At 54.8% G+C, this 17,929-nt stretch overlaps 1 protein-coding gene across 4 annotated transcripts; it reads right to left on the bottom strand.

The window, feature by feature from the left end:
• Positions 1-886: 886 nt before the first annotated feature.
• On the bottom strand, positions 887-17,560 carry LOC120242532 (cyclin-dependent kinase 11B). Of its 4 annotated transcripts, none has more exons than XM_039248329.1 (20): positions 17,455-17,560; positions 16,807-16,930; positions 15,882-15,997; positions 14,758-14,885; positions 12,336-12,474; positions 6,623-6,759; positions 6,051-6,173; positions 5,646-5,741; positions 5,405-5,566; positions 5,075-5,140; positions 4,339-4,514; positions 3,830-3,920; positions 2,973-3,094; positions 2,650-2,755; positions 2,243-2,364; positions 2,056-2,163; positions 1,859-1,975; positions 1,602-1,750; positions 1,326-1,515; positions 887-1,240 (listed from the first exon to the last, which is right to left on the bottom strand). In XM_039248329.1, the coding sequence occupies exons 2-20, from the start codon at positions 16,915-16,917 to the stop codon at positions 1,148-1,150; spliced, it is 2,352 nt and encodes a 783-aa protein (XP_039104260.1). In that variant the 5' UTR covers positions 16,918-16,930; positions 17,455-17,560; the 3' UTR covers positions 887-1,147. The 4 variants fall into 4 exon arrangements, with proteins under 4 accessions (XP_039104260.1, XP_039104262.1, XP_039104261.1 ...); XM_039248331.1 differs by having other exon boundaries at positions 14,788-14,885; XM_039248330.1 differs by lacking the exon at positions 17,455-17,560 and adding an exon at positions 17,178-17,363.
• Positions 17,561-17,929: the final 369 nt, after the last annotated feature.

Genomic DNA, 17,929 nt, shown 5'->3' with positions numbered 1-17,929 from the left:
GGACGCCCCGACCTCGGCACGCAGTTCCTCGGGGTGAGCTTGTGGACCTGAGGCGGAGGCCAAGGCCAAGGCAGGCTTTTCCCGGCTGGTCCTGAAGTGGGGAAAACGGAGGCCCACGCGTGAGCATCATTCCCGCGGACACAGGCGGGGCCGCTGGAGCCCGGGGTCCCGGCTGGGCCTCGGGGTCGCGCAGCAACGGGGGAGGCAGGGAGGCTGGCAAGGGCCGGGCCACCGTGCCCGTGAGGCCTCCAGTGGGAGTGGAAGGGGGCGAGTGCGGCCCAGGACGCGCGCCTGGGCAGGAGTCAGGGGAGAAGGTTGGCGGTGCCAGCGGGGCCGGGCCTGGGGCGGGCGGGGGCCCCGGCAGTGGCAGGCGCCCCCTGCGCCCGAGTGACGTCCTGCCCGCCCGGACCTGGAGCTGGGGACCGGGCAGGCCAAGGAGGACCTGGCCACGTGGGGTCAGGGGCCACCCTTCTCCCCGCAGAGCGCAGGCCCGGGGCCCCTCTGGGCAGCACGAGCTCTGGACTGGTCCGCGAGGCGCCTGCTGTGGGAGGGACAGAGCAGAGCTTCCCCCCAAGCGTACTTTACTGCATCCTGAAACACGTTCACCTTGGTACAAACCCACCATGGCCAGGAGCTCGTACGTTGGCCGCGGGAGGGCCTGGGGGCTGGGGGTGCCCTGAGCGAGGGGCAGGGAGGCGCAAAGGAGCCTGAAGGTTAACGAGAACCACCCGGTTCCCCACGGCTCCGCTCCGGGACCGGTGTCCTAACAGTGCAGCCCCCGGTTGTCACCATGCTGAGTGTGTGTCGGGTGTGTGTCCACCCACACCAGCCACCTAGAAGCCCCCTCTTCCCAAGGCGAGTCTGACACATCCGGAAGAATACAGCCTTTCCTCCCACAACAAGGAAAATGTGATTTAATTCTACAAATTTACAAGCCAAGATAAAAATGAAATGTTGGAAAAGCAAACAAGACAGGCAGTCTGAGACGTGAGGTCAAGATGTGCAGCCACACTGGCCTCCTGCAGCTGCGTCCAGTCAGGGCCGGGCCTCGGTCTGGACCCACAAGCTGCCTCTGGCACCTGCCCTGGGCCCGACTGAGCCTTGCTGGTCGGTACCCGCAGGGCTGACGTGCGCCCCGCGCCGAACTTCAGAACTTGAGGCTGAAGCCGGGCCCCGCGGCCGAGGCCCCCTGGTTTGTGGTGGTGAGATGGAAGCCCGTCTCCTTCAGGTCATCGTCGCCCTGCGGAGCAAGTGGCATCGTGGGGCTCCGGCTGGGCTGGCCCCGCCTTGGCCCCCCCCCCCCCACCTGCCGGCCTGCCCCTCACCAGCTGGCTGTAGCCCAGGCCGCCTTCGGGGGGCCGTGGGCTCGTGCCGCGCTTCACCCGCTGCTGCTCACTCTTGGCGGGCCACGTGGGGAACATCGAGGGGTCAATGGGGAGAGGGGTCTCTCGGAAATACTCGTGCTTGAGACCGTCCTCCGCGCTGACCCTCCGCCCAGGGAAGTAGGTCAGGAACCTAGGAGAACAAGGGCAGCTGGCACCCCCAGGTGGGGGGGGGGGGGGGCCCGGGGCCCAAGGGGCGCAACCTGTAGGTTCACACACTTGTTCATGAGGTCAAAGCCCTGGTCTGAGAGCAGGGCCCCGAAGCGTTTACGGAGATTGTTATAGGGGTACTCGGTGAAGGTCATCTTCTTGACCGCAGGGAGGTCATTGTAGCCAGGCCAGATTTTCTCACTGGGGGTCCCCAGGTCCTGAGAGAGAGAGAGAGAGAGAGAGAGAGAGAGAGAGAGTTTCAGTGTAACAGCCACGGCCCGCAGGGAAGGTCTGGTCCGGGTGCCCTGCAGGCGAGCCAAACCCACCTTGAACACTTTGTTGATCTGGTCAATCTCCGACTTCCCCGGGAACAGCGGCTTCTGGGTCAGCAGCTCCCCGAAGATGCAGCCCACCGACCACATGTCCACAGCCGTGGAGTACTCCTGGGGGGCCAGGGGCACACTCAGGGGGCTGGGGGGAGGGCACTGAGCGCAGGCTGGCCCCCCGGCGTCCCGGCACTCACCTTGGCGCCGAGCAGCAACTCTGGGGCGCGGTACCACAGGGTCACGACGACCGGGGTGTAGGCCTTCAGAGGAGACCCGTACTCCCTCGCCAGCCCGAAGTCCCCCACCTGTGAGGACGGAGGCCGGGCTGTGGGCGGGCCCTGAGGCCGGGCGCCAGGCGCCCGTGGGGGCGCCCCGGGGGCTCACCTTGAGGATGCCGGCGTGGCTCAGCAGCAGGTTGGACGTCTTAAGGTCTCGGTGCAAGATCCAGTTGTCGTGCAGATGCTTGACGCCGCGCAGCAACTGGATCATCAGTGTCTTCACCTCCCCTGCGTGGCAGCGGGCCAGCGCCCCCGGTCACCTACCCGCCTCAGCGGGACCCAGGCCCCTCGGGCTGTGGTGATCCCGGGAACGCTCCCCCCTCGGCACAGCCCCCGCACACGCACGTGCGCACACACATGTGTGTACGTGGTGCGGGGCGCTCAGGGCTCCTTCCGCCCCAGGGACATGCCGCCTGCACCCTGGGCGGCCGAAGGGCCAGACGCCTGTGGGAGTAGATCGGGGCTGTGGGAGACCCTCCCCTGCGGCTGGCCCCCCCGTGTCCCAGGCCCCACCTGGCAAGAAGGGCTGCTTCATGGTCTCCATCAGGCTCTTGAGATCGTGCTCCACGTAGTTCATCACGATGTAGATCTTGTCCATGTTGCTCCCCACGACGATCTCCTAGCAAACGAGAGCGGGTCTGTGGGTGCCGAGCTCGCCTCCAGGCCCTGCAACCAACCGCGGGCTCCCGGGGCACAGCCGCTGGGGACAGCTGCTACCTACTAGGTGCGACGACCCTAGGGGGGCGGACATTTGGGGAGGCGAGTGCTCAACTATTGCACAACACGGTGGGCAGGAATCGCAGGGACCCTTGGGGCACAGGCCGGGGCTGCCTCACCCTGACGGTGACAATGTTGGGGTGCTGTGCCTTGAGGATGGTGTTGATCTCCCTCAGGGACGTGATTGGAAAGCCCTCCTTCTCCTTCTCCATCTTGAGCCGCTTCAGAGCCACAATTTCATCTGAAAACAGTTCAAAGACGGGCTGAGAGAACACACGTCTCACCGGGATGTAGGGAGCGGCTCTTACTCTGCACCGGAAAGTCCCGTGTTACGTCAGCACCATGAAAACGCCCAAATCTGTGGTCTGACAGACGCAGGCGGCTTTTGTCCGAAACAGCTAAGCAAAGTTTTCCTGTTTCTCTCTCTACCCCTACTGTGATTTGCCAGCAAACCTCGACATCCCAGGACAGACACAATCACCAGGGGCTGAGCACCTCAGGTGGCCCCTCGGACGGTGCAAGCCCCAGCTGCGGGCGCTAGCACTCCGTTCCGGAGCAGAGGCACCCGCTGTCACAAGCGAGCGGCAGAGCCTCGCGGTCAGGCTGACCTTGGGCCTCCACGGGCACCAGAGAGTCAACTGCTCAGGGGCCCACGAGTCACTAGCTGCTGGCGGCCAGGTAAGGCGAGGCCACGGCCGGGCATCTGGGGAGAAAAGGCTCCCAGGAGGGTCGGAAGTGCGTGTTCGAGGACCTTGACACCGAGGGCGCGAAGGCCAGGACGGCCAGCCTCCCTCCTAGACCCGCACGGGCGCCGGTGGGGCTGCGGACAGCAAACGCTCCGGGCCCGGGCTGGCGCAGCAGGTGCCCCCAAGGACACTGCTCTTCAGCACAAGTTCCTTCCTAAACAGGGACGGGCTCTGTGCCAGCCGGGTCCTGCCCGCCCCCCCCTCTGGGGGGCCCCCGGCCCAGCACCCACCTGTTTTCTTGTCCTTTGCTCGGTACACCACCCCGTACGTGCCTTCTTCGATCCTGTTCAGACACTGGAACTCCTCCACACTCCGACAGCCCTGGAAGGAAGCCTGCCCTGAGGACACGGCGGCTCTGCCGCCCACACACCCACGTCAGGCCAGTGGAACAAATCCTGCCCAGAAGTCTCCAGAAGCCCCAGGATGTGTCTGGTGGTGGGGCCAGGAGCAGCCCTCTTCTCCGGTTTCTTCAATGAGCACGTGCTCTTTGACTACAGAATACACCCAACATGGAGAAGAGCTGGTCCCAGGCGCATCCTTCTGTGCCAGGACTGGCCTGTCTGCCCCGTGCGAAGATGACACCGAGGACAGGAGCCCCCACTGCACCAACCACACCACCACGGCCCTGGTGACCCGGGTGACAGATGCCCACACCAGGGACCCAACCCCTGCTCTCAGCCAGCAGGCTTGCTTGTAATCACACAGCAGAAGCAGCCCTGGCGTGGGGGGGACGCCTGACCTGCAAGGCAGGGAGGTACTTGGGCAGCTCCTGTTTGAGTTCAATGGGTGACAAGGCGGGAGAGTCGGGCACAAAGTCCCCTTCCGTCAGGGCGCTGCTCTGTGGAGTGCCCTCGCCGGCTTCTTCCTCCCCGTCCTCACTGTCCCCGGAGTCTCGGTCAAATCGGGACTCTGGAACTTCAAAAGTTAAACCCAGTTATGGAACCAAGAATAAGCAACCATCGTCCCCCCTCCCGCTCGGCGGTGGGGGCGGAGGGGAAGCGAGCCTCACGAGAACGACCCCAGGATGCTGTGCGCAAGTGTGTATTCCACCGCCCTGGACAGAGGGCCCTAGGGTCTGGGGGCTCGCCAGCTCGGCCACGTGCACGGGGAGCCCCCGACCGGAGACCGAGCTCAAAGGCGGCACCCGCAGAGCTCCTGTCGGGCCCCGCGGACGTGGCCTTGCTGGTGTCCACCCGAAGGGGACGGCCCTGGGGCTGGACCCGAGCTCAGAGGCGGGGCCCCGGCCGGCGCTTCCCAGCCACCTGCAGCGTCTGAGCCACGGCGACACTCAGTCAGCACAGTCCCCAGTACGGGATGCTGGCCCCCCAGGGTCGCAGGCAGCCAACGGTGCGGTGCTCGGGGAACGGGGTCTCTCGGAGCACCAGCTGCCTGTGCCTGTGGGGCGCCCGGAGGAAGGCTGAGGCGCCGGCTCTAAACGGACGCGGGACAAGACCAAGCGCCGGGGCGCCTCTCACCAACGAGGACGTGGTTCTCGTTCTCTCGCTCCCCATCCTCACTCATCTCGTCTTCGCTCACTTCCTCTGCAAGAGAGAGCAGGCGTCTGCTCAGATCTGCGGGGCTGCGGGCCCCGCGCTGACGTGGGGTCTTCAGACCCTCCGCGGGCACAAGCAAGGGGCTGCTTTAGCTAACGGAAAGCAAGAATCACTGTAAATGATCCGTCTGGGGGGCTCAGGCGGAGTCTCCGGGGGCGAGGCATTTGCCGCCTGGAGACCTGTGTGTCCACGCGACCCCGGCGGCCTGCAGAGCCCGGCAAACGAAACTGTCACGCCCGGCGCCCTCCTCACCGGCCGACTGTCCAGACGCGTCCTCCGAGTTGCTGCCGGTCTCCTCCTCCTCCTCCTCCTCCTCCTCCTCCTCCGACTCCTCGCTGCTGCTGCCCTCCTCCTCCTCCTCCTCCTCTTCCTCCTCCTCCTCTTCCTCCTCCTCCGAACCCGACCCTGATTCCGCTTCAGAGGAAAACGGCCGCAAGTGACCGCAGGCAGGGACCACGGGGGCCTCCCTCAGGGCGGCGGAGCCCGCGCTCACCTGACGAGGACTCGGCCGAGCTGGTCTTGCGTTCGCTGTCACTGACGTCTTGCAGGTCGGACAGCAGGTCTCTCTCTTCCACTTTCTCTTCTTTCGCTTGTGACACAAACCATCAAAGGTGAACGTGTTTACGATAAACAAGACGGCGCGGGATCTTTCACACAGAGATGAACTTCAGTCCGTACGCTAAACCCCTCAGCCACCCGCGGCTGGAAAACAGCTCTCAGAGACCCGTAACCAACGTTTCCGCTCAGATACAAGTGTGCTCCGCGCAAATGTTAACGGTCCTGTCCCGTGAGACGGAAGCACGCCACCTCCCTGTGCAGAACAAAAGCTTTCGTGCATAACGACCCCGAGCAAGAACCGCACCGTGCGGGCCTCCAGGCAGTGGCTGCGCGCGCTCACCTGGCTTCCGGCCATCTGTCAGCTCAAACCGCTCTCGCGGAGGCCGCAGCGGGCTGCGACTCCAGTGGCTTGCTTTCACTTTGTCGCCATAGTCTTCCCTCATGGTCCGGTGATGTGCAGACACTGGGGAACAGAACACAGGAGGCGGTGCTGGCAGCACCCTCTCCCCGGGGAGCCCCACCTCGCTCGGATCTCACCCCTACCCCCGCTGACGGCAACCCGCTGCACCTGCGAACAGCTCTGGCGAGAGAGGCCTGGAGACTGAGGCGTCCTGAGGACGCGCGTGGGCCCTCTACACTCTACCGGCCAGAAAGGAAGGGGCCGCGACCCACCTCTTCCAGCCGGGGCCGCCCCACGGCCGTCGGGCACCAGGCCCGGGAACGCCCCGGCCGCACACCCGCGCCTCAGGCCTCAAGCGACTAGTGCCTTCTTCGGCAAGGAACTGCACGGTCAGACTCCACTCCCGAGCCTCACAGTCTGTCCCCCCTTCGCTCAGCCACAGTCCAGAGCGCTCAGCCCGCAGCGTCACCCACGGGCGCATCACCGCAAGCACAGGGCGCGCCCACGCGTACCTTCCCTTCGGGCCTCGCGCTCCTTGCGCCGCTCCTCAGCGCGCCGCTCCCGCTCCTTCTGTTCCCGCTGTTCCTTCTGCTGCTCACGCAACTTGCGTTCTCGTTCCCGCTTCCTCTCCAGCTGCTCGAGGCGGTCCCTGCAACAGACACAGGCCAAGTCTCTCTCCACAAACACAAAGTTTTCTTTTTTACCTCAAGTGCTTTTTGCTCAAATTTATAAACCGCCCACGTAGGTTGTGCAAACCAAAGCTAGAATACACACGTGCACACGGCCCGACAGCCGCAACAGAAGACAGCAAAACACTGGCACAGTGAGATAACTGCCCGTGAGGAATGGGCCCACTGGTTCGAGAAGGCTTCTGCTTAGCAGTCCTACCAAGTATGAACGGCGGTACGGCGTGTCCAGGGGCTACGGAGGGGGTGGAAGAGCCCACCCGAGGAAGGCGGGGAGGGGGAGGTAGAATTGGGCGACAGGCCCTGTCCTACCCTCTCACTACCCTACGGCAAACACATCCCCAGCGTGGCCTGGTGTGGAGCTAAGTGCGTACGTGTGGCGTCCGAGGGGCAGCGGGGAAGGCTGCCTCACGAAGGGGGCGAGACTCGCCCGAGGCGCAGGAACCACCCGTGGCCACAGTGTGCGCGGCGGGCACCCGACAAAGCGGCCAGACGTTGAAAACCGATCAGTTAATTTTCACATTCTGAATTGGAATCATGTCCAAGTCCAACCAGAAAAGCTATTACAAAAACAAACAAACCAGCAACGAGCAGACGATGGTGAAAGCGGAACAAGGCCTGTGGGATGGTCACTGGTACTGAACCAGCTGAGGCCCCTCAGAGGCTACCGCTGAGGAAGGCTGGGATTCTAGCGCTGTTCCGTAAACGCGGAAGAGTCAAAATACAACCTGTAACTTAGCATATAAAATCTAACCACCGAGGGGCAGCTGGGGGACTCAGTCGTTTAAACATCTCTTTCAGCTCAGATCATGGTCTCAGGATTAGGGAGTTCGAGCCTCGCATTGGGCTCTATACTGACAGTGCGGAGCCTGATTGAGATTTTCTCTCTGCCACTCTCCTGCTCGCAGATCTCTTTGACTATTTCAAAATTAGTAAAAATTTTAAAAATTCCAAACAGTGAATTCAATTTTTCATAAATTTATGAAATTGTCCACCACGATAAGGCAGTTTTAAAACATTCCCATCACATGACCTACTCTCTCACGCCCACATGTGCTCAGCTCTGAGACACCCTCCCTCCATCTGCTCTCTGTCTGCTTGGAATCCTCTGGACATTTCTGCTGCCTGCTTTGGGTTGAGTCTGCTTCTTTCTCCTGCCCTCTTGGGGAAGAAGCTCAGGCCGCTGACTGGACAACTTCCTTTACTGGCATCAGTGCTTAAAACAGCTCACTCTGGGCCCAGCATTTTGTGCACCCCTAACTTTTGGTGCCTTGCTTTTGTTTCCCTTCGGTTCAAAGTATTTTCTATTTTTCCTTTTAATTTCCTCTTTGGGCCATGGGTTAGTCAGAAATGGGAGAGCTTTGTGTAGTGGGACTATCGTAGCCCAGAAATGTGTCCTTGGATTTCCAAACATTTTGAGAATTTTCCCAGGTTTCTTTCTGTTGATCTCTTCTTTCGTGGTAACGGGCATACTCTGTACCACTGCAACTCTCTTCTATTTGACACTTGTCATGTGTGGCCCACATATGATACACTTGAAACTGTAGTCTGCAGCTGTGGGTGGGTCCCGCACGCAAGCTCAGTCAGACTGAAAGGGTGCAGGGTATTCTCCAAATTTTTTATATCCTTGGTTTCTCTCGTGCTATCAACACTAGAGCGGGGTACCGGAACTTCCAAGTATAATCGAGGAAACTGCCTGTATCTCCTTTCAACTGTCAAGTTATTGCATCATAGTTTTGGACTCTGCTGAGCAGCGCATACACGTCTACCATGTCCCTTCCTGTCACTCAGCCCCGCCTCAGCGCGGCTGACGTCTGGCTGGCGCTGACCGAGCTGCTCGCGCTGCGGCTGCTGTGCTGTTGCGTCTTCTCCCATGTGTTTACTTTCATGGTTTTTTGGGGGGTTTTTTTTGGTGAACGTATACACAATCTCTCTTCTTTTGCTTATTTTGAAATCACTCTACGTTTGTTTCTGGTACACTTAATTCATTCAAATTGTACATTTCTAATGACTAAATTACGAATGTTATATAATTATATAAAACGCAGATAAAAACCACTGCACAGAATGTGTTTTTAAAAAATCATACTCATAAAAATATCGCCTGTCATACGTACTGACAAGTAGCTGTGTTTAAAAATGAACTTTTGGGGTGCTTGGGTGGCTCAGTTGGTTAAGCATTTGACTTCAGCTCAGGTCATGATCTTGCGGTTTGAGTTTGAGCCCCGCATCAGGCTCTGTGGTGACAGCTTGGAGCCTGGAGCCTGCTTCAGATTCTGTGTCTCCCTCTCTTTCTGCCCCTTTTCTACTCATGCTCTGTCTCTCAAAAACAAATAAACGTTAAAAGAATAAATAAAAGTGAACTTTGGCCCAGGCTGCCACCATGTTTCAATGGTCTCTCCTTAGTCTCCAATCCAAAAGAGTGTGGTTTCCAGACACAATGTAAACAACACTTAAAAAAAATTTTTTTTAATGTTTTACTTATTTCTGAGAGAAACAGTGTGAGCAGGGGAGGACCAGAGAGGGAGACACAGAATCTGAAACAGGCTCCAGGCTCTGAGCTGTCAGCACAGAGCCTGACGTGGGACTCAAACTCATGGATAGTGAGATCATGACCTGAGCCAAAGTCGACGCTTAACCGACTGAGCCACCCAAGTGCTGCCCCCCCACTCCCTGCCCTCAAGTATTCCTTAAGGCAGGTATTACTAACAATGAAGTCCACCAGTTGTGATTTTCCCCTCACTTTTGAAGAACAGTTTTGCTGGGGCGCCTGGGTAGCTCAGTCAGTTAAGCAGCTGACTGCGGCTCAGGTCATGATCTCACGGTTTGTGGGTTTGAGCCCCACATTGGGCTCTGTGCCGACAGCTTGCTCGGAACCTGGAGCCTGTCTTCGGATTCTGTAAATCCCTCTCTCTGACCCTCCCTTGCTCACGCTGTCTCTACCTCTCTCTCAAAAATAAATAAAAACATTAAAAAAAAAAAAAAGAACAGTTTTGCTGTATACCGATGTCCTGGTTGCAGGTTTTCTTTCTGCAGCGTGACTATGCCATTCCATTGCCTTCTGGCCTCCAGTTTCTTTCTTTTTAAAATAATTTTTGTTTTAATGCTAATGTTTTGGTGGGGAGGGGAGAGGAAGGGGGGGGGGAGGGAGGGAGGGAGGAAGAATGAATAGAAATGGGGCAGAGAGGGAGACACAGAAACCAAAGCAGGCTCCAGGCTCTGAACTGTTAGCACAGAGCCAAACGCAAGGCTCAGACCTACAGACCACTGAGATCCTGACCCGAGCTGAAGTTGAATGGTTAACTGACTGAGCCACCAGGTGCCCCTGGTCTCCACTGCTGCTAATGAGAAGCTGGCCACGAGTCACACTGAAGCCCCCCTTCCATGTAGAGATCTTCCCTCTTACTGCCTTCAACATTTTCTCTTTAGCTTTCACCAGTTTAACTGTGATGTGTCTTTGTATTTATCCTACTTGGGATACTGAACTTCTTGGATACGTAGATAACTGTTTTTCATCAAATTTGGGAAGATTTCAGCCATTACTTAAGAAGGTATCTTTGTGCCGCGTCCCTCTGCTCTCCTGGTACTTCGAGTTGCATGGTGTTTGTAAAACAGATGCTGTGCCACAGATCTGTGGCTCTAGTCATCTTTCTTCAGTCGTCTCTGTTCTTCAGAAAACAAATTTCTATTGCTCCGTTTCAAGTCCCTTGCTAATATGGAACACTCCATTTCCACTGATGCTTTTCTTTCTTAATAGGAAGTCATACTTTCCCATTTCTTTCAGGTCTCAAAACATTTTGTTGAAAATCAGACATTTCAAACAAACCGTAGCAATTGTGGATTCTGATCTTTCCTCTCACCTGTTGGTGTTGGCTTGGTAACGTGCTGTGCTAAGTCTGTCAACTCTGTCTTCCAACCAGAGTGCAGCCACTGCTGGTTTTTTTCCACATGTTTCTTTTTGTTTTCGGGTCTGTCTTCCTCGGGATCACCACGGTGTCCGCACGGCTGTGCCATCAGCCGGTCCTAAACCGTCAGCACCGCCTGGCAAACGTGGGGGTTTCACGTGCTAGCGGTGAACCTGGACACAAAGCTCAGCTCACCCTGCGATCTTTACCTTAGGAGGCAGCTCCCCTCCTCTCTCCTCCTCGGGAGAACAAAGGCTCTCGTCACACCTTCTTCCGTGCCCGTGTCATTCGGCCGTGGCTGCTGGCAACGTCGGCACCATCTACCCTCCTACCTCTCCCTTCCTTGCAGCAGGCCAGCCACCAAGCTTTCTCTGGAAATATCTCAACACACGGAGGTGGCCTGGTGGTCACAGCCAGCCCGTATGAACAGAGCGAGAGCTAAACAGAGGTTTTCTCCTGGGCATCTGAGCCTCCAGAGATGTATGTGGAGACGTGCCTCAGTTCCACAACTGTTAACAGGCCTTTGGGATTTCCGTTTTCTTTCTTTCTTTTTTAATTTTTAAAAAATGTTTTATTTATTTTTGAGAGAGAGAGAAAGACAGCGTGAGCAGGGGAGGGTCAGAGAGAGAGGGAGACACAGAATCCAAAACAGGCTCCAGGCTCTGAGCTAGCTGTCAGCACAGAGCCCGACGCGGGGCTCGAACCCACGAACCGTGAGATCATGACCCGAGCCGAAGTTGGACGCTCAACCGACTGAGCCACTCAGGCGCCCCTGTTTTGTTTTGTTTGAAAGAACCACAGTCTATTTCTGCTGTGACCTACAGAACCCTCAGCGATAAATTTCCTTAGTCTTCCTCGCTTGGACCACCTGGAAGAGAGCTTGGTACAGAGCAGGCACTCAAAAAATACTTGCCCAGTGACCGGACGAGTCGCCCTACAACAGACTTCTCTTGGGTGCTGACTGTGTCAGAATTTCAATGCGTGCAATGGCCTGAATCTGAGAGGGGCCTACTCCACGCTGTAACGTGAGCGCAGTGCACGCGGACCACCTTCCTCTCACAAGGTATGGCCCATCCTCACGCAAAAGCTCAGAAGTATTTACAGCTCCTCCTCCCCCTTCCCCGGCATCGACTGACAGATGGAGGAAGATCATCTCTCCCTGCTCGACTCCCGCCCCTCCCCTCCCTACTGCTATGTTTTGGCCCCAAACCGCACTCCTTATGTCTGAATTCCTTTCTCAGACCTCCAGCTCCCACCAGCAACGCGCCTTCCATCAGGCCCAAATCACACTCTTCCAGGGGGCCTCAAGCAACCGCTAGAATGACCTGGCTCCCGAGGACCTCCCCCACCAGCCTGCACCCGGAGGAAACCGACACACATATTTCCGTTCCCTCCACGATCACCTCTCAGGAAAATTCACACCGATTTCTGTCTTCAAGATGCAGTAAAAACGTAACCCCTTTAGGACAAGCCCCTTGGTTGGCACCAGCCCACGTTTACTGCGCCCCGGTGTGGACTCAAACCACTTCTGCCCCATCTGTGCTTCTCTACTGGGTTCCGTGTGTGCATCGAAACGGCTCTGACGGGGCGCCGGCCCCAGCCGCGCTGGGTTCAGGCCCCCGAGCGCCACGCACCTCTCCCGCCGGGAGTGCTCCCGCGCCAGCTCCCGCCGCTTCTGCCGCTCCCACTCGCGCCGGGCCTTGTCCTGCTCCTCCCGGTGTCGCTTCCGGCGCTCGTGCTCTCTCTCCTTCTCCTTCGCCCTAGCGTGCTTCCCTACGGAAAGAGCGGGTCACGCGAGGGGCCGACGCCCAGAACTTACTCCGAAAATAGTGAAGGGGCGCCTGGTGACTCAGGTAAGTGTCTGACTCCGGCCCAGGTCATCTCACAGTTCATGAACTTGAACCCCACATCGGGGGCTCCCTGCTGCCAGTGCAGCACCTGCTTCAGACCCTCTGCCCCCTCGTTCTGCCCTCCCCTGCTTGTGTGCACACACTCTAAGAAAACGAATTAAAAGATTAAAAAAAATTTCTGGGCCACGTGGGTGGCTCAGTTGGTTAAGCGTCCGACTTCAGCTCAGGTCATGATCTCAACAGTTCGTTAGTTCGTGCCCCGCGTCAGGCTCTGTGCTGACAGCTCAGAGCCTGGAGCTGCTTCAGATTCTGGGTCCCCACGCTCTCTGCCCCTCCCCCACTCCTGCTCTATCACTCTAAAATATGAACGTTTAGGGGCGCCCGGGTGGCTCGGTCATTTAAGCATCCAATTTTGGCTCAGATCATGATCTCGCGGTTCGTATGTTCGAGCCCCGCGTCGGGCTCTGCACTGACAGCTCAGAGCCTGGAGCCTGCTTCAGATTCTGTGTCTCCTTCTCTCTCTGACCCTCCCCTGCTCACGCTGTCTCTCTTTCTCTCTCTCTCAGAAATAAATAAAAGATTAAAAAAAAATTTTAATGTGAACATTTAAAACAATTAAAAACTTTTTTCAAAAAAATACTAGTAAAGAAGAAAACATTAAATTAATGACTTCAGAGAAACAATCACGGTTTTATGTTAAAAAAGCAAAAGAACATGAAAACTTAAAATCCTATGCAGTAAGCCTCAAAGTGAGGGAAAAAATAACATGGTTATCACTGAATAAAACTGTAACTTTCTGTATTAAGCTATAATTAGACTATAGTTGATCCTTGAACAATACAACGTTGACGCACTGACCCCCAAGTACAGTCAGAAATCCATGTGTAACTTTTGACTCCCTAAAAACTCTAAGAGCTTACTGTTAAAACAGTCAACACATATTTTGTGTGTTATACGTGTTACCTACTATACTCTCGCAATCATGCTAAGCTAGGAAAAAAACTTATTATTAAAAATACTATAACGGAAGGATGCCTGGGTGGCTCAGCAGATTAAGCATCCGACTTGTGATTTCCACTCAGGTCATAATCTCCTGGTTTGTGAGACAGAGCCCTGTGTCCAGCTCTGTGCTGACAGCACGGAGCCTGCTTGGGATTCTTTCTCCCCCTCTCTCTGCCCGACTCCAGCTTGCATGTGCGGTCTCCGTCTCAAAATAAATAAACTTTAAAAAATTGCATACAAATCCCCTATATTTGTTGACTTAAGACAATATTACAACATTTATGGGGCGCCTGGATGGCTCAGTCAGTTAAACGTCTGACTTCTGCTCAGGTCATGATCTCATGATTTGGGAGTTTGAGCTCCACATTAGGCTCTATGCTGACAGCTCAGAGGTTGGAGTCTGCTTTGGATTCTGTGTCTCTCCTTCTGTCTGCCTCTCCCCCACTCATGCTATGTCTTGCTCTCTTTCAAACATAAGCATATTTTTTTCATTAAAAAAATATTTTTTACGTCTTTATTTTGAGAGACAGAAAGCGAGTGGGGGAGGGGAAGAGAGAGAGGGAGATACAGAAACTGAAGCAGGGTCCAGGCTCTGAGCTGTCCACACAGAGCCCGACGCAGGGCTCGAACCCACAGACTATGAGATCAAGACCTGAGCTGAAGTCCAACACTAAACCAAATGACCTACCCAGGTGCCCCAATAAACATACATTTAAAAAAAGACAACATTAGGGGCGCCTGGGTGGCCTAGTCGGTTAAGCGTCCGACTTTCGCTTAGGTCATGATCTCGCGGTTCTTGGTTTCGAGCCCCGCTTCGGGCTCTTTGCTGACTGCCAGCTCAGAGCCTGGAGCCTATTTCCGAGTCTGTGTCTCCCTCTCTCTCTGACCCTCCCCTCTTCACGCTGTCTCTCTCTCCTAGAAATAAATAAAAAATATATAAAAAAAATATTTAAAAAAAAAAAAAAAAAAAAGACAACATTACATTTAAACAAACTAGCCCAAAACAATGTAATAAGAGATAAAAAACAATAGAGGGAAAATAAATAGCTATTCAGAATGATCTATGGAAAAATGTATGCTTTTGGCTAAGATTTTACTTTCTCTTCTCTTTTAATTGTGCTCTGGAGAAGACAGCATATTATGATACAGGAATCAGACCTATACTTGGACGTGATACAAAGAAATATAATAAATGCTTCTGTACCCCCTTCTGCTGAATGGCTACGATGCCTACGTTTCTCTTTCCTCTTTTCATCCTTCCTGTGGTGAGCCTTTTCTTTCCGAGACATTTGCTGGGGTGGTTTGATAGCCAAAGAGTCATCTTCCTCTCCTCTGAAAGAAGACACAACAGCATCACATTGTGCTTCAGAAAGTAATGTGAGAACCATCAGGGCACCGTGAGTTTCTACAACCCAGAAAAATGCAGAGCTCAAAAATACAATTAAAGTTGAGTCTGAAATCATTTAAACCTTATTAACTATGAAACTTAGGCCAAAACTGCTTATGAAATATAAACACAAATGTAAATTGTAAATGAATAATCAATGTGTACATGGAATGAAAATGCCCCTCTGCGGAACCTTCGGGGTATGACGCCCACGTTCACTACCTTGATCATGGTGATAGTTTCACAAGCATGTACAAACATGTCAAACTGCACACTTTACGTATATGCAGTTTGTCATTTACACCTCAATAAGAGCTGTTAAAAAAAGGTATCACAATTTTAATAAAACTTAATGACCTCAAAAGGTCACTCATAATCTTTCACTGACTACATGACCAAAATGTTGGGAGAATTCACAACCTGTATGTCCTTATACTTCAATTTCTGGCTAGACTGGCTTTAATTATTTGATGATAGGTAATTTGGTGATGATGATGGATATGACAAGGAAACAAGTGAGGGGACACCATGGCATGGGAAGGGGTGTCGGAAAATACCGGCCTCGCTAGCACCGCTACTGCTTAAAGGCCTTGCTCGAGTATACTTCAGGATTCTAGTGGTTCATCTGTGCAAATTTTAGGCAGTCCTTTCAGTAATCACTAACAGCACACATACGCAATTCTTTAAGTGCAATTTGTGAAAGCAAATTCATTTGACCGAAGGGTAACTGCAAAGAAAGGAATATACACTCATTCAATCTTTTCACAAGAGGACTGCGGTGACAGCTGATGCCACACAAAGCCCGTCTCAACTGTGAAGTAAACCTAAAGGCACCACTTCAAACTTTTTAAAGGAACACCGGGGAAGGTCAGCCAGGACCACAGCGGGGTTGTGGGACCCAGCCGTTTGTACGGGGAATTGCATGTGCACCTTCTCCCCACCTGTCTTCCATGGAGTCCTCTCTTCTGTACGGCGAGTTCCTGATTGTTATCTCCATGCGGTGGTCCCTCAGCTCCCCCTCCTCAAGGGAATCCCGCTTGGAATCCCGGTCATCAGACTAAGAAGCAAGGAGAAAGTCATTTCCTCACAGATAAAAGTCTTTTAAATGATAATCAAACCTTGCCAGCATCCAGAAACAACGTTTCTTGTACACTTTGAATGGATCAATGTTACGAGGTATAAAAAGCTTTCACTCAAATCGCATTAAAATCACAACTCTCTATAACCCAGAACCTAAGGTGAAAAACTTGAAATCCGCAAATACGACAAGGAATATTAGACTCTATGCCAAGTATGTTAGTTGTTTATATAAGCCAAATAGGAGCCTTAAACCACATTTTATACGCCAAATACTTTGTGACACCTCGTACAGTACTCAGAAATAGTTAACAAACGTCAGCTCCTAAGATGAACAGAAACAAGTACTTCTGTTCATACTCTGTATCAAATTACCAAAAGTTTCTCTGATTATGTTATTATGCAAACCAGAAACCCCGCAAAACACGACTATTAATTTCGAGGCAGCCTCCTACTATACTAGACATACTTGGAAACACTATCACGGACACAGAAATGATGATATGAGAAAAATTAGTCCAATTGCACTAATGAATTCAGGTTCAAAGTACTTTATTCTCCGCGGAGATCCTGAATCTACACACAGCTTTAGTATGTTATCAATTCGTCTTCAACGTAAACTGAGTATCTGAATGTTTTTGTTAATTTTTAGAATAGATTTTGGGCTCACCTGCGACATTTGGAAGTACAAAAGAACTTCACCGAAGAAGCGTTGTTCTAATGGAAAAACGAGGGCAAAGAAATTAAATCTCCTTTAAGAAAACCACTTACTTAAAAAACATGGCTTACATTTTTTAAGCGTTTTATCTCTGCTTTCTCCTCCTGTTCCTTCCGTCGTTTCTTTTCCTGAAGAATTTCATCTAAAGTTTTCACTTTCCAAGAGTCCTTTTCATCACCCATTTGAGTCAAAACGCTGCAAAGAGAAAGAAAACTCGAGCCAGGGCGGGATACACAGCGAGGCTTCGGGGCGCCGCGGTGCGAGTTTTCCCAGACGGGGAGGCCCGGGCTCCGCAAAGCGGCTGCTATCGTTCTCGGGCAAGTTCCTTCGCCTCAGTTTACCCTTCCGTTACAGATAAGAACACCGCCCCGCAGATCAGCACCGCTAGGGAGGGAGATCATCCGTGTAGAGCTCTCGGCTCAGCCCCGGAGACCCCACATACACGGGGGTCGCGTTCAGGAGGGTCTACCGGGCAGACTGGCCGCGGTCCCCGTCACAGCGTACGACGCGGCCGGGGCACCGGACCCCAGAAGCCCCTCGGGCTCGGCCGCTACGAGTCGGGGTTCGGGCCGCAGGAGCTGGCTTCGGGCGTCCTCGCCCGACGCCGCCTCAACTCCCAGCTCCGCGCGGGCCGAGGGGGAACGAGGAGGCGGGAGGCGATGCCCAGGGTCCGCCCGGATCCGAACGCTCGCCGCCCGGCCCCGCCCTCCGCCACTCACCCCTGCGCCTCCGCCGCCACCGGTCCCGGAGCCTTAGGAGAAACAGCGCCCGGCGCGCGCCAGTAACGTCGGCACTTCCTGCGTCGGCGCGGACTGGTGACGCAACGCGGTGGCGCCCGCCGCAGGCTCGGCCCGCACGGGGGGGGGGGCGGTGCCCGGGGCGCGTACGTCACTTCCGGTCCGGGCGCCGTCCTCGCGTGCCGCTCGGAGTTTGGGGCTGCGGCCGCCTGTGTTGCTGCAGTTGGCGCCGAAGGTTCGGCCAGGGTTCTAGAAGAGCGTCCCGTCTCGCCACCCCGTCCCCCTCAGGCCGCGGGAACGTGGTGAACCAACGAGCTGCAGCCCAGGGAAGACGGTGGGAGACCGACATTCGTCCGCGTTACCTGGATCTGAAGTGGGAAATCCGGAATGTGACAAATTCGGGCACAAAAGGGGCCAGTGGCATTATTTCTTTTCCTCCCCACGATGAAATGTTTAC

Source organism: Hyaena hyaena, unplaced genomic scaffold (assembly GCF_003009895.1).
Source record: "Hyaena hyaena isolate Hyena2069 unplaced genomic scaffold, ASM300989v1 scaffold_308, whole genome shotgun sequence".
Taxonomy (NCBI): domain Eukaryota; kingdom Metazoa; phylum Chordata; class Mammalia; order Carnivora; family Hyaenidae; genus Hyaena; species Hyaena hyaena.
The sequence above is the reverse complement of the archived record's forward strand: the minus strand, read 5'-3'. Positions and strand labels throughout refer to the sequence as shown.

What these genes read in the sequence shown, in the direction of transcription:
- LOC120242532 (XM_039248329.1), bottom strand. Translation starts at nt 16,917, where the DNA reads ATGGGTGATGAAAAGGACTCTTGGAAAGTGAAAACTTTAGATGAAATT. An exon ending in AGATAAAACGCTTAAAAAAT is followed by an intron (nt 15,998 to 16,806) that starts GTAAGCCATGTT and finishes CTTGCTTCTTAG; the next exon opens with TCTGATGACCGGGATTCCAA. An exon ending in CGCGTCTGGACAGTCGGCCG is followed by an intron (nt 5,141 to 5,404) that starts GTGAGGAGGGCG and finishes TCTCTCTTGCAG; the next exon opens with AGGAAGTGAGCGAAGACGAG.